This window comes from Varanus komodoensis, unplaced genomic scaffold (assembly GCF_004798865.1).
Source record: "Varanus komodoensis strain SLA01 unplaced genomic scaffold, ASM479886v1 scaffold4, whole genome shotgun sequence".
Classification (NCBI taxonomy): domain Eukaryota; kingdom Metazoa; phylum Chordata; class Lepidosauria; order Squamata; family Varanidae; genus Varanus; species Varanus komodoensis.
This window is the reverse complement of record NW_025335941.1, coordinates 41,082,999-41,099,027: the sequence shown is the minus strand read 5'-3', so window position 1 is coordinate 41,099,027 and position 16,029 is coordinate 41,082,999. Positions and strand designations below refer to the sequence as shown.

General features: G+C 40.5%; 1 protein-coding gene across 1 annotated transcript; it reads left to right on the top strand.

Moving 5' to 3' along the window:
- The first annotated feature begins 881 nt into the window (after positions 1 to 881).
- Positions 882 to 14,745, top strand: LOC123029162 (zona pellucida sperm-binding protein 4-like). Its single transcript, XM_044441785.1, has 12 exons — positions 882 to 1,077; positions 5,124 to 5,239; positions 5,712 to 5,811; positions 6,189 to 6,338; positions 6,872 to 7,059; positions 8,387 to 8,484; positions 8,647 to 8,774; positions 9,338 to 9,527; positions 9,606 to 9,753; positions 10,615 to 10,693; positions 13,748 to 13,861; positions 14,600 to 14,745. The coding sequence occupies exons 1-12, from the start codon at positions 882 to 884 to the stop codon at positions 14,743 to 14,745; spliced, it is 1,653 nt and encodes a 550-aa protein (XP_044297720.1).
- Positions 14,746 to 16,029: the final 1,284 nt, after the last annotated feature.

Here is a 16,029-nt window from a genome sequence, read left to right as displayed (position 1 = left end):
TCCTTGAAAAAACATGTTGGAAAGACACCTATACTGCAGACCAATTTATTTATTTATTAAAACATTTTTATGCCGCCCCATTCGCCGAAGCCTCAGGGCAGCTTACAACAATAATTTGATCCATATTTGTTTGAAGGAAAACCAAACTGCCCTTACTCCCAAGTAAGTGTCCATAGAATTGCTGCCTGACAATTCATTTGTATGTTCAATTAGCTACACCAAAGGCCCTTGAAGAAATCGAAGGGCCCAAACGTGTCTGATTCTGCATAGGATTCAGTAGCAACTTGCAGAGTTTCCATGGCAAATACCTTTCCGCATTGCTTTATGCATTATAATAGGAATTACCTATGAAATGATCAAAACCTTCAGTATGCAGTGAAACATAATGTGCTAGGTGTACGTGCCTCCAAGTTATAGAAATCATTTGCATCATGCACCAATCAAGATGTTTCAGCTCAGTGTTGCATAAGTTAGCAATAGAAACCATTACCTTTCATGGAAACCAGTCCTTTTACTCCTTTCCCCAGTCATCTACATTTAATTTATTTTTCAGCCCAGTAAAGGTGCAGAAGAGATGTTCAGATGCTGCTTCTTTTATCCTTATTTTGAAATGTGTTTATTTTGCCTTGGCAAATATGACTGGATTTAGAAAACTAATTTCAGAACAAATAAAACTGGATAAATGTGGAACAGCTGCTGTTAGAGTTTAAGTAGGAGAGTAAGAAAGAGGTGTGAATTGGATTCCTTTTGCTCTTACAATGAGGATTATTTTCCTGACCCAAAGAGAACCCACACCTTCCTTCCCAATCACAGCTTTGCTAAGCCTCTATAAAGATGTTTGGATGTAGTGGCTTCTGTTAAGTCAAAGTGATAGTAGTAAAATGGTTTTGGACTCTGTCAGAGTAGTGATGTTCTGGGTACTTTCATGGTTCTTTGTGGTGGCTCTGGGGAATCCTAGTAGTCTGAAAAATATACCAAGATTGAGCAGCAGCAGTTTATTTTATTGTGGCAAGGAAAGCTTACAGTTCACTTTACCTGCAACTCATGCAGACATCATTCCATTTCTGACTGTGATAGGTAAGTAAACATTGTGAACAAGGGTTTTGAGGTGGGGGTGCTATTTATGAAAGGTGGGATATTGTCCTCCATGTCTCAGGCTATCTGGTTATTCCTCCCAATCTTGTATATTCATATACTAGGAGATATGTTCATGAGATACCTCTACCTTTGTAATGAGTGTGCCATTTACATCTACCAAGTTTAATGTTTCATTATTGGCTCTTTCCCTCATAAAGGGCCTTCAGTATTTTCTGTTCTGAATAGGGCCTCTGTACAATGGCTGTCTCACTAATTCAGTCTATGCGCACTTATTGGCTTGCAAGTTTCTTGCACAACTTGGGCGCACTTCATTCCTGTAAGCCAAGGGTGGGCAGACGGTGGTCCTTCAGCTGTTTTGACCTACACCTGCCATCAGTCCTAGACAGCATAGTCAGTGCTAAGGGATGGTGGGAGTTAGTGGGAACACTTCCTTTCCTTCTATATCACCTGTAGGTGGCACCGTGCCATAGTGGGATAGCAAAATATTCAAGATGAAATTGAGTATTTTTTCACCAACAGAAATAATATTCTATTTCCCCTGCTATAAACAAAACCCTGCTGAAAGTGCTGTTTAGAAATACAAGTGAAACTGAAGGTATCAGACATCATATAAAGAACCTATAAACATCCATGAGTAGGGCATAATGAATGCAAAACAAATTCTTCATAATGAAAAATTCCTAGTTAGAAAAGCTGTTATGAGAAGAAATCAGGAAGTCAAACAACTTTGGAAGTATTATATATCTGGTACTGTACTACTTACCCCCTGGAAGTAGGGATTGTACCAAGTATGCTAGATGCCTATAGTGTTGCTTGGCTTATCTGGACTGTACAGATAAATAATATGTGAATTGGTGCAAAGGGACTATAATCCTTCCCATTTGTGCTGATATGTAATTTTAGCCAGTGGGCTCAATGGTCTTTCAGAGCTGCACACTTGATATGTTTTAATTCAACTGTGAAGCAGGAAATGATCATTTCTGTTCCCCAGCCCTGCTACAATCCCAGGCATGATTACTCAGAATAGCTCAAGTATAGTCAAAACAGTTTAGTCTGTGGTTACTGGTGAAGGCAGAAAAAGACAAAGAAGACCAAATACAAGATGGGTTGACTCCAAGGCCGCTGCCTTGATTTTAGAACAGCTAAGCAAGGATGTCATGGATAGGACATTCGGAGGGCTTTCATTCCCAGGGTTGCCATCGGTGTGGTGCAATTGTTTAGAGTGTGGAACTGGGACGCAGGACATCTGGGTTCTAGTCCACATGCATCTATGGAGCTCACTAGGAGACTCTGGGCCAGTCACAGACTCTTAGGCCAGCCTACTCAACCTACCTCCTAGGCTGGTTGTTGTGAGGATAAGATTGAGAGAAAGAGGAGAATTATGTAAGATACTTGAGTTGCTTGAAAGGAAAAGGGGTGGGATCTTAATATAGTTGGTGCTGACTTGATGGCACATAAAAGAACAAGAAGTGTGTTTAGGAATTGCAAGTTCTATCTGTTTTTGCAGATGATGGAGCATAGACCTATGGACCTAGACAAAGAATCTAGGTTCATGAACCTACCTGAAATACTTCAGTATCTGAACATCTATAGGTGGATTATGTACCAGTAAATATCTCTTAAGCCATTTTACAACACGTGCATGTAAAAATAATTCCATATAATAAAGTCAGTCTGAGTGCATAAGAGTGGAGGAGAAGGTAAAGAAGAAATATCTCTATGGTCGATTTTTTTTTCTTTATACAAAATAACCATCCATCTCCTACATCAGAAGCATTTAGTATTATCCTGAGTTCCAGGTAGATACACATAGTTGGAACTCGATATATTCAGTGATCTCTCAATGAAATAATATGAAGACATACTTAGACTATTTTCCTACCAGAGTGCTTGGGGTTTTGTACTGATAGCTTAATTTGATATGATTTAAAAGCAATGGGCTACCCATTTGATTAACTTCTAGAACCAGTTATTTTTGTGGGACTATTTAGCATATCACATCCTTGAAGGATGGTTTGTGCTCCAAAAGGTGGACAGTCCTTGAAGAATTATGGAATGTGGATCAAGGCACCATTCTGTTACCTAAGTTTTCCTTGCCTAAACCTGTAGTTAAAAAGCCCCCCCCCCCCTTTGTGTTCCTGTACAACCATGAGGGCTCAGTGCTTCATCTTTGTTTAAAATAAGAACAAAAAGGCAAACATTGTAGGATTTGCAGGGACTACCAGGTAGCCTGATTCTCAGTACAGTTGCTACTCAGATTCCAAGGCTTACAGCAAGGTTATTAAATTTACATGTATATATATTTAAAAAAACCCAAGCTGAAAGCTGGTTATACAAGAGCAACACAATGCAACTGCTGCTGCAAATCCACAACAAGGAAGATGCACAGTGTTCTATTTTTTGTTATGTGTACTTAGAAAGAAGTTCAAAAGGCTTACTCACAAATAATGTACATGATATTATTGTGATGTTCATATTCTGCCTTTCCCTTGAAGGTCTTACCCCTGAGGACAGCAGACTAAGAAGAGGAAAATAGTTTTACAGGCACAATCCTGTGCATATTTAGTCTGCAAGAAGTCCTTCAGCTCCTAGCATTCTCTAGCAGCACAGCTGGTTGAGAAATGCCTGGGATTGTAGGATATTTCTTCTCCTCTAAAAATCACAGGATTATGCTTACAAGTGGCCCTTGACATGGTCTGTCTCCCTCTGTTTCTTCCTAATGTCTTTGCTAAAAGAAGGTGCCAGGCTGCTGCAGTCAGGTCATCTTCTGTCCTCACTCTGGGGGAGGAGTAAACTGCAGGGTTGTCAAGTGCTGCTGTGATTGTGTTGTGTGTGACTCCTTGTTTGTTACCAGGCTGCTCTGCCAGGCACAACCTACTAGTTTTGGAATGAGCATCCATTTAAGTGCCTTTGCATGCGCAAGAGCAGAGGCAGACCTGGTTGCAACACACTTCCTGACTCAGCTTCTTTCTTCCCTGCTCTCAGAGCCTGGCATGAAGCTACAGCACCTGGCTGGCTTTTGGGGGTGGGGGGTGGATTTGAACCCAGAAACTAGGTGAGAGAGTGCATGAGAGATGATTCCTATTCTTCATTTGTAGTGACAGTGCTTTTTCTGTAAGAAAAAAGGTGCCGGCACTCATGAAAATATTTACCTTTCGCACGTAGTCAATCACTGTACACACACCCACACACTTCAGTTGTGTAATGAAACATAATGGTCTCCACCCACAGTAAGCACTCAGCGAGCGACCACATGACCAATCACAAGCTGAGCAGCGCCACAAGCCGAGCAGCGCCATCACAACCAGTGTGGATGAAGAACGCATGCATTGGACTTGACACACAAGCAGCCTGCATGCACCGTTTTAACGATTTTGCCGCCGACCTGCTATGCTTGACAGGGCAATTCAAATCCAAGTGGACCAAACATCAAATTTTCAAAAGTTACTTGTAAAACTTGGAAAATCTGTCAAAAAAAGGTGTCGGAACTCTGTTCCAGTGCGTTCTATGACAAAAAAAGCACTGTGTCGTGATAACCTGAGTCAGCAGCAGCTGGGGGAAAACAAAACAGGGCTATTGTATCTGGTAGGCTGGATTGGAGTGCGTGACCCAGTGGTGCTTCATGGCAAGCAGAGCCTCTGATTAAACTAGCCCTGGAAACTCAAATATTAATCCTTTCTAGGGTTCTGACTTGGATAGCAATGCTACCAAAAAGAAGTAAAATTGTTCTGCTCCTTTAGTGTGAAGCCTGATTTTTAACAGGGTTAAAATTCCTATTTTAGGAATAGCTATGTTTTGTAGTCCAGGCAAGAACAGGGAAGTACAATTACTCACTTCTGAGCAAGAGGACTATAGAGGAAGGATAAAGTATTGTAGGGCATGCTTCCCTGAAAGTACTATATTGAAGCAAAGAAAACGTGAAAGCTGAGCTGTTTGAGAATAAGCAATGGTAGGTGAGAAATCAAACTCCTTGACTTGAAGCTATTCCTGGAAGATTTCAAAAATGGCACCAATTTCCTCCCTAGATTCAAAAGGCCAGCCGCATCCTCTTGACAAATCTACTTGCGTCTCTGTCTCTTGGAAACGTGGAGGCTCTGTGGTGTTCACTATTCCTTATGCTGGATGTTTCTTCACCAAAAAGGTAGTAATTTGTGCCTTAACTCTGGGATGCAGGTGGATTCTACAAAGAACCCTGCAGAAAAATCTTCTAAATCATACTTCAGCAAGCCACAAAAGTTGCTGTAATTGCAATAATGCACAGTGGTTAGAATTGGTGAGGAATAATCTGTAGTGAAACTTATCTATAATAGAAGAACTTGTTGTATACTAATAGACATGTTGTGCAATTTCAGAGACATCCTCACATATTACAGGGTCCAAAAAAGGACAAACTATATAAAAACTGATACAAAACTTTGGCTAGATGTATGAAGATGATTATATGAAGACCAGTTTCATTCCAAACTGATCTGGCTTGCACGTGGTGGTGGTCCACGTGTAGAATGATTCTGCTTAGTAGCCAGCTTTGAATCTGCTGTCAGTGTGTGGCTTAAGAGTACCCTCTCTGAATTTTGACTCAGCTAACAGAAACATTGACTCATTTGTTAAAACAGAATGAAAACTACCTAATGACACTCAGGATTGAAAAGCAAGATGCTGCTGGCAAAGTCTTTCTCCATGAAGAGGAGGTGCTCTGTCCAATACACTTGCCAGGTATAGTCTGGGAATTCAATAATCTCTACAATATGCTTTGGTAAGTACTTGGCAGAAAAAGGAGCATCAAATGGCCTGGGGAAGAAGATGCTATGAAATCTTATCTCAGCAAGGACGTATGGGTCATGATAGTATCATTAATGACTTCATAGTTCTTCATAGTTCAGAAGTAAGGTGAATAAAAATATCATTCACCTCTCTTCATACAAGAATCACGAAGCCCTCATAAACTTCATGAATACCAATGATGGTAATCACCTTCATAGTTATGTGATAGGACAGTAGCATTTCAACACTAGGATAGGTGTGTTCCTCGACTTGGGGAGAGAGGACTCACAGACTCAAATCTGCCCCTAACATCTGGCCTTCAGTTCTAGATGCTCCAAGTAGCGGTATATGCCTGGGAGTACAGATGCAAGACTGGCTTCCTTGTGCCTCTTCTCCTATATCTCGGGAAGAATGTGAAGAAAAAGGCTGCTGTTATGCCCCTGGTGATCTTCATGTTCCCTGTTACTATGGTAATACAGGTAGATTGGGAGCTCTTAAGGTACCTTCACTAGAAGATTGCATTACATGTAGCTTGCATTCTGGCTTGAGGATGAAACACTTAATGCTACTGATACCAGGGAAACTGAATTTCTAGTCCAGCTTGTATCCCCACAGCAAGCATCTAATGGCGTTCTTTACATTAATTAACCATTCTGCAAATCCTGGAAATACACTTTCTATTAAACAACTTGTCTTCTTGACCTAGGTGGTGAGGGAAAAGATACCACTTGAGCAGAAGAGAATGTAGGAGAATGGATTCTTAATGTCAGTGGCCACAAGCATTAGCACTGTATGTGCTGTGATTAGTTTTTAGGAAAGATAAGCACAGCCTCAAGTGTATTCTGTATTCTGGCTATAGTATGCCATAAGGTTTTTGCCAGAGTAGATACCATGTTGCTTTCCTTTTGTAAAGGAAGCTGTCCAGGTGGCAAAAGCAGGAAAGTAACTCCTAGAAATCAAGAGAAATCTATAGTGGAATTCTCTGCTCATTTAGCTGGCTTTCACTTTTCAGTGACTGCACACTGCACACCAGATGGCCACTTCTTAGTTGCAGTATCTCGAGATGTGACTCTGCCATCCCTAATTCTGGACTCAGTGCATCTTGTCAGTGGACGTGGCAGTGGTTGTGCTCCTGTGACAAGGAATGATGCCTTTGTCCTCTACAACTTCCCACTGTCTGCCTGTGGAACTGCTTTTCAGGTAGGAATCAATACAGAATCTCCTTCCTTGAAAGTTCCTAAGTTAGCACTGGATTGCAAATCTGTCTTTTGACTGTGCCACACTACATAGATTAGCATCTATGCCTAGGTGCATTGATCTTGAATATCTTGGTGGTGCTACAGACTGAACTCAACAGAAAGTACCTCTTGTATGGTTAATTCATAGTCTAGGCCTGGAGGCACAGTTAAAAGGAGACGACTTGAGATTCATTGAAAAGTGTGGCAACTTCAGAAGGCAGGATCATAAGGTCCTTGCATGATTTCTGGTCCAAGAAGTTACATAGGGAAAGGGTTAATGGTCTTCTGGACGCCTGGCAGGTGAGAATCAGAGGCAGTGTTGTATTGCCCTTTGGTGGAGACAGGGAAGATGGGAGCAGAGACATCATCCTGTGTTTGATGAAGCCACAGAGGGAGTAGAAATGGTGCACATGTGTGAAGACTAGCAACAGAGAGAAGGATATGGGGAGGCTTTCCTTAAATATTACCTGAACAATTTATTTCTACCTATTTTTTTAGGGTGCATAGAGAAATATAAGTGCTATTGGCCACTCAGCCTTTTTTAGACAATTCACACCTTAAACTTGTATATACTGTAACTTCACAATGCTTTTAGTGCTTTCCTATTTGAACCAGTTTTGAACTAGTTGAACAAAAGTGCGTATAGTCAAGGCTATGGTTTTCCCAGTTGCAATGTATGACTGTGAAAGCTTGACCTGAGTGCAAAAGGATTGAGGCCTTTGAATTGTGGTGCTGGAGGAGACTCCTGTGAGTCCCTTGGACCACAAGGCGATCAAACTGGTCAGTCCTAGAGGAGATCAACCCTGACTGCTCTTTAGAAGCCCAGATGCTGAAGATGAAACTCAAATACTTTGGCCACCTAATGAGAAGCAAGGACTCCCTGGAGAAGAGCCTAATGCTGGGCACAATTGATGGCAAAAGAAGAAGGGGACAGCAGAAGATGAGGTGGCTAGATGGAGTCACTGAAGCAGTTGGTATGAGCTTGGGTGGACTCCGGGGAATGGTGGAGGACAGGAGGGCCTGGAGGAATGTTGTCCATGGGGTCACAATGGGTTGGACACGACTTCGTGACTAACAACAACATTTGAACCAGTATCTAACAGGAATTCTGACTGTCCAATATGGGCAATGTGGTTATCTGAACTGGCCTTCACCTGGTTTCATAACTTAACATTTACTGAATTTCTTAAAATTAATTATAGTGCTTCATTTCCTCTCCATCTGGGAGAAGACTTGAGGAAGACTAAATTGGTTTAATACAATTAGTGTGTGCTTGCATGCTTAAACAGAGAGCTGGAGATCAAGGCATATATACCAATGAGCTCATGGCTCATCATGACATCCAGAACTGGGACATGGGATCCATCACACGAGACAGCACCTTCAGGTAATGGTATCTGATACTCTCTAGTGCAGCCTTTCCTAACCTGGTATCCTCCAGATGTTTTGAACTACAAGCTGTAGCTTAAAATGGCCAATGGTCAGGAATTTGAGGGTTAGGTTGTCTTTTCCCAACCAAATATGTCACTATTTCCTCCCTATTTATCAGGCTACGTATCAGCTGCAGATATTCAGCAGAAGGATTTCTCCCAGTTGGAGTTCAAATCTTTACTCTACCTCCTCCTCCATTAATCACTCAGTATGGGCCACTCAGTCTAGAGCTAAGAATAGCCACTGGTAAGTGCCATTAAGTTCATGAGCTAAAATCTAGTGTCTTCCATAACTCCTGAAACATCTGTTTTCAACTTGTAATTTCTTTACTGTGACACATTCAATAGCTCCCTGCACCCATGTATAGTAGTCTGAATAGACAAAACAGGATTGTAACTACAACTTCAAGTTTCCAATTGAAACAAAAAGGTACTAATGGAGACCTGCAATCTTTAGTAACTTTGCAAATACAGGAAATAATAGCAAGAGTAACACTCTAGGGTACATAGTAAAATATGACTGTATAGTGTCTACTGATGTCTTCCCCCTGCTATAGAAATAATACAAAGACCATTATGTAGAATATGCTATGTGGAGGAAGGCTAATTAGGCACAATACCTGGTCTGGCCAACCATGAAGGATGGGGATGACTCATTTTGTATAGACACACATTGTTTTCTTTAAGATTTGTTGGCAGATGGTATCTGAGAGGAACTTGAGATACGTGTATGGTTTTGCAAGTACTGAATCCTTCATTCACTACTTCATACTTCATCAGCATGTGATCTTCTGGAATCTTGTTCTGCAGACAAACACTACAGTGAATACTATGCCAACAGAGATTATCCTGTAATCAAGTTCTTGAAAGATCCGGTTTTTCTGGAAGTACGGATTTTGCAACGAACAGACCCAAACCTTGTATTGGTTCTTCATGAGTGCTGGGCCACACCCAGCACTAACCCGCTACAGCAGCCTCAATGGCCCATTTTGGTGAACAAGTAAGATCTTCAAGAGAAGCTGTGATCTGAAGTTGCTGAAGAGCTTTTGTCTTACAGCAGCAGTTCTGTTTCTTTCAGGTGTCCATACAGAGGTGACAATTACCAGACTCAGTTTGTCCTGACTGGAACAGCTTCAAGGTTGCAGTTTCCATCTCACTACAAACGCTTCATCATCAACACTTTCACTTTTGTGGATTCTGATGATCAACAGGCACTTAATGGACATGTAAGATTTACTCCATTCTGGAGTAAACTTATATGGGTTTACTGAGATGTGACCCAGAAAATAATCTATGCATTTCTTGAACAGTAGTTCTTGTAGAACAGTAGAACCTGAAGCTGAGGATGTGTTACACAAAATTGTCAAATATGGAGGCCTTTTCTTAAAGAGCTGGTCATAGGGTGATGTCCAAACACACAGCCTTCTATGAAGTATCTCTTTCTGCTTCTACCATATATAACAAAGAGGTGTTGGAATGGTAGAACTCTGCAAACAGAACTAAGGAATAAAGTAAACTATGTGCCATTACTGCTTAACATGATTAATCCACTGGGAAAACATGCCTGTTCCATCTTGGCATACTAATGTTTGGTTAAGTCCTATAACATAATCTTTTTTCTATTTTGAATGGAACAACTGATTGGCATTATTGTTACTATTATATCTCTTTTTTCTACCTCTTGCAAGGAACTCAGGTGGCTTACAAGTTTCTCCCCTCTCTTTTATTCTTGCACCAACAAACGTGTGAGGTAGGTTAGGCTGAGGGGTTGTGATTGGCCCAGAGTCACCCAGTCATCTGTGTTCGACTGGGAACTAGAACCCAGATCTCTTGAGTTCCACTCCAACATTCTACTGGCTCTCGAAATAAGTGTGTTCAGTATTATAAAGTTCATTGAAGGAATGTGGAGGTACGATGGGGAACAAACTTCAGTAGATTATTAAGATTACATACTTGGTATAAATTATGTATATGCATTCCTGCATACATGCACACACATTTGCAAGATGAATAACACACACAACCTTCTTAAGTATGTACTTTTAAAGATGTAGCAATATATCTAACCTAACTGTATGTTTTACCAGGTTTACTTCCACTGCAGTGCTGCTGCTTGCATACCATCTGCAATGGAATCCTGCATGGTTGATTGTAATGGGATCAGAGGTAATAGCTTTTTTTTGTACTCAGCTGACATTGTATTCTTTTCCTTCCCACAACTGAAGAAAATGCACTAGAAGAGTCCTGCTGGATGAAAACAAAGGCCTATCTAGTTCGGGTTATCTCCATCAGGTTGTCCTCCACAACACATTTCTTTCTTGGACTGTCACTGCCAGCTCAGGATATGAGAAGTTAGGATCCCCTTTTCCCCATGTTCATCTCTTTATACTAGCATGTACTTAATTGTATCTGCAATTTTAGTACCCATTCCCTTCGTTTAGAGATATATTTTTGGAGCTTCTCAGAACCACTTTATTTTATTTTAAGCAATCTAAATAATTTCTCATTGGCAAGCTTGGCCAGCTCACTGTTCACTCCTAACCCAAATAATTTATGAACAAATTAAAAAGCCCCAGTCCCAGTGCAGATCCTTGGGGGATCCCATGGCTTACATTTCTCCATTATGAGAATTTACTAGTTACTCCAATTTATTTATTTGATTTGTACCCTTTCGACAAAAAATGGCACTCAGGGGAGCTGTGCGCGCGCATGTGCGTGTGTATACACACTTGATTAAAACCATAAAAAACAAATACATTAACACAAAGCACAACAATAAAAGAATAAGAACGGCATGCAATTGAACAGACCAGCTTACACACACAGTCCTGTCTGAATAAAAACACATTTGCCTGTCAGCAGAAAGACAGCAGAAATGGAGTTGATCCAGGCTTCCTCAGCAGCAAGTGGCATAGTCTGGGAACAGCCATGAAGAAGGCCCTCTCTTACCACCACAAATAGGCTTCTGAATTCAGCAGTGTGGGAAAAAGGTCTCTCCCAAAATTCTTGAAACCTAGGCAAGCTCACATGATAGGAGGAATTCTTTCAGGAAGCTACATTCCAAGCTATCCCTGCCCTCTACTTTTGGAAGGCCAAGTGCACAGCATCTGCTTGATCTCTCCTGCCCACATGTTTACTAACACTTTCAATCAATTCTAAAATATTAGTGAGATGATTTACTTTTGCAGTAGCCAGGTTGATTCCTTTTCTAGCAGGACTTGTCCCTCTGTATCTTGGCAACTTTCTCTTTCATGCTTTTCACTAATTTACCCCAAACAGGTGTTAAGTTAATCAACCTATAATTTCCTAGATTTTCTTCTGGAACCCTTCATTTGCATCAGTAGTTCACCATTCCTATAGTACAAAGGCTGATGGTAGAGACATGCTGTTTATATTTCCTAGAAGGCAAGCCAGCCATTTCATATTTAAGTTATTTAAAAAACCCTCTGTTTTCAATTTGTCAGTGGAGTGTAGAACTTCAGCCATTGTCAACACATTGAGAAATTGGCCACAGATTCTCTGATTCCTATCCTGAAAGTGCCAGTCCAGGCATACACCCCACATCTTCTGTGTGAATACAGATGCTAAAACATCATTTTGTTATGTCCTTATTCTCCTCTAGTATACTTTAACTCTCATCTAGTTGTCCAAACACCACACTATCAGGTTTCCTGCATTTGATATACTTAATAATTTTTACTGTTGGTTCATCAGTCCATTTTTGCACCCATTATTTTCTGCTTCCATTTCCTTTAAGCAAGATTTGCTCTCTTTTGTTCTTTACACTAGGACAGGACTTATGCTTTCTGAAGGAAACATTTTTTTCTTGAATAACTTCCTTAATACTGCTTGTTAATAATGCTAATCTCTTGAACTTAGTGCTCTCTTTCCTGATGCATAGAACACAGCCTCGTTGAGCTTCTGTTATTGACCCTCTGAGTAATTCCTCAAACATGTTTGGATAGTTGCTCTTTTTCCTTGTTTCAGCTTGTATTTTACCAGTTCCCTCCTTTTAGATGAGCTTTCTTTTTGAAATCAAATGTGATATTGGACTTCTTTTGCAACTTTTTGTTTAAATATAAATTAAATTTGATGATCCTGCAGTCACTGTTGGCTATTCATTAAACAACATGCATTTCCCACTGTGTCCTGGGCAGCACCTCTTCAAATTAAGTCTGGGGTCACTTTTCTCTAAAGAACAACTTTCTGGTCTCATAACAATGGAAGTCGTCCTGGAGTCATTTAATAGGGGCAATTAATTAGAAACAATTTATTCTAAAGCAGAGATGAGGAACTGGCCAAGCAAACTGGATTTTCTCAGAAAACAAAGCTCTTGACTGACTTCAGGGCCTAATGAATGGACAAGAAACATGTTCACTATTTACAATGGATTTCTTTATAATTGGATTTGGCCCTAAAAACTGTATTAATGTCTATTTATCTTTCCAGCCCTAAGAATGAGCTGAAATGTGAACAAAGTACATGTGATTGGGCTGCAGTTAACTAAAATCATTCATTTTAACTTTAGTTAAATAATTTCAGTTTACTTAAATTGAATAAATCTCCCCACTTCCTGCACTTTACTTAATTTAACCTTGTATTATGAAAAGTTTATGGTTCAACTTTAAACAGATCACCACTGTTCTGATCACTTGTGACTTACTTCAGGCTAGTGATCTGGTAACTTCTGTTCTATTGCACCTTCTTGGGAGGTTCTACTTGATAGGAAAACTTTGGGGCAGAGGAGGTAAATGAAAGTCTCTATTGTCCCACCTCGAAGTTGCTATTAAGACTCATCCTGCCCACTCAACAAAGTGCTTTAGGCATGGGATGGTTTAACCCTGCAAAAAGACTGCAAAGGCATTTTGGTCTGGTCCATAATTTTATTAAATATGAAAGACGGTTTAGCAGATCAGCTAAGCTTTAGGCTTCCTGATCAGACAAGCCTAACTATAGAGATGCTCTGGGGAAAATGTTCAAGGTGCCTTCTGCCAGATGCAGAACTAAAACTACAATTGCTTGTAGCCTGGGGAGTGGAAATATAGTTAAGTTTCAACATCTGTCTTCAAAGATCCAGAGGTGTCCTGAAAGCTAAAAATTGAAAATGTAGTTCATGAAAAGCTCATTTGATTGCTTCAGCTGTAGCTGAGAATTAAAAGAGAAAAGCAAAATGAGTAAGATGGGATGAATTATTGTATATATGCTTCTTCCCAAAAATAGTCAGGAGAACACCTGTGAACAAGACCTTACAAAACACTCCAAAGAGTCTAGTGACAGCAGAAGGACCAGTAGACTTCCAGATGGCTAAAGCACAAAACCATGTTGTGCAAGAAGGTAAGGGGAAGTGGACAAATCTGCATCTGTTGAATATGGCTGTATTCTTTCCATAGAATATTCTGGAGCTTCAGGTGGATTATTTTTTGTCCAGTAGGAAAGGGATGGCTAGAAGGTATCCAGATGCTTTGGACTTTAACTTGCAGAATCCCCTGCCAGAATGGCCAATGGTTTGAAATGATCGGGAAATCCCAGTCATCTGGAGATCTGTTTTCTGCCTTCTTTCTGCCTTGGGGTATTGCCTAGAAACTGCCCTTGTTTGGTCAAGGCTTTATATTTTAGTATAAACCTACATTTACAATATTCTAAAAATAGCTAAGGTACTATTTGTATTTTAAACTAGGAAATAATGTGTTTGACTTTTGTTGTGTTGTCCCTCTTTAAAGGACAAACAGTGAACTAGAAGGTTTTATCTCAAGCAAAAGGCTCTGTAATAAGGTGTAAGGGCCTCCTGGCCTTTCTAAGTGCAATGACACCATTCTTGGCTACATTTCTGGAGACGTTTGCTTCAGAAAATTAATGCATGTCGTGAGCTCTGGGAGTCCACTAGCTATCTGTATTATATCTTCTATGCACACATTGAGTGAATAAGGTTGCTATGAATCAACCATACTGCTAGTAGGTGAAGTAGTGTTGGAAGATCCAGAAGCTGTTGCCTCAAAGAATCTGCAACCTCTTGGTTATGATAGTCAATAAATAGTTCTATGAAACCTGCTAACTGACCACATTCTCTTGCAGGTTCCCCTTGGGCTAGTCCAATCTTGTCAAAAGAATGGGAGACAGCATTTATACTTGCAGTGGGGGCTCTCTCTATTGCATTGGCTGTGCTAGGATTAAGGAAATACTGGAAGAGATCAAAATGTGAGCGGGCTAATACTCCTTAATAAATACCCAGAATTGAGGAATGTGCTTGTTTGTGTGTTATACCTATACAATTTCCTAAATCAGGGAGAAAACATACATGCCCCATGTGTCTGCTCCAGACAGCCCATTGTTCTTGGCAGTCTGTTAGGCCACCAACTTCTCCTGCTAAAAATATTGTGGTGGTACTGTCTAGATTTTGTTAGCCCTAGCTATGTTAAAAATGCATTTTTACTCCCCATCTCTCATAAGAGACTGTAGTTAACTCAAGGGTTTGCCCATTTAGCTCTACCAAGGGAAAGCTATTGTGCATATGGATGCAAATATGTGGCCCGAAACCATTCAACCCTCAGGGTCAGAAAGTTGTGCTCTTCTCTCCAAACAGAAATACTTGCTAATATGTCATGCTCTAATTGATATGTATATTTGGTTACTGCCAAGCCTGGTGGTTTTGAATTTGTATTGGTGAAAATGTTGCCAGAAAAGTCTACCCTTATTCATGCATTGCTGATGTGAATAGGGAAATCACAAAGAAGAAAACAGCCAGGGTTCATGTTTTGTCCCACTTCCAAAACTGTGTTAGCTCTCTCACCTTCATATCTGCTGTGCACTGTATACAGTCTAAAGTGGTTCTTCTGAAGACCCCCCAAGTGTTCTGATGTGAGTAAGAAGCATTAATCAGTACAGGGGATCCTAGCTTCAAAAATTATTGTTGGTATCGTAACTGGGTTCAGAAACCATATTAACCCACCCTCAAAGGCTGAGTATGGGTTGTGCTAGAACTGTGAGCCATTGTGTTGTCTGACCCAGATCCATAACAAGCCATGGCTTCGTAAGCACAAGCAACCTAGAAAGAAAACCCATTATTTCTTGTTCAGTTCTGAACTGTATGATTTGTTAGCACACCTTCATTCAGACAACATAATAGCCCACATTTCAACAACAATCCGTGGTTCAACATCAACTCTCACTCAACCCTTAAGTGTAGAGTAATGTGTTTTCTGAACCAAGTCACTGTACTGACAATAACTTGACTGTGTGTTGTTGCAAACCCAGTTACTCACTTGAACATGCGAGAGTGAAGGAAAGGGACAGTGTGGCTAACTGGACAGTCTTGCTGCCCCTTTCATTAAGTCTTTCATGTTTAAGTGAGTAACAAGGCTATCATAAGATTCACTATATTGGATACATGTCTTGATAGTGTAACTGGGTCTCACATTTAAGAAGGAACTATAGCTGAGTGGTGTCTGTCTTAAGTTAAAGATACCTTGGAAGGAGTGGAAACTGAGAAGACCAAAATATCATCA

Excerpts from the sequence above, each read along its gene's own strand:
- LOC123029162 (XM_044441785.1), top strand. The coding sequence starts at position 882 with ATGGTTTTGGACTCTGTCAGAGTAGTGATGTTCTGGGTACTTTCATGG. Across the intron at positions 5,240-5,711 it reads GATGTTTCTTCACCAAAAAG|AATGAAAACTACCTAATGAC; the intron begins GTAGTAATTTGT and ends TTGTTAAAACAG. Across the intron at positions 8,485-8,646 it reads ACACGAGACAGCACCTTCAG|GCTACGTATCAGCTGCAGAT; the intron begins GTAATGGTATCT and ends CCTATTTATCAG.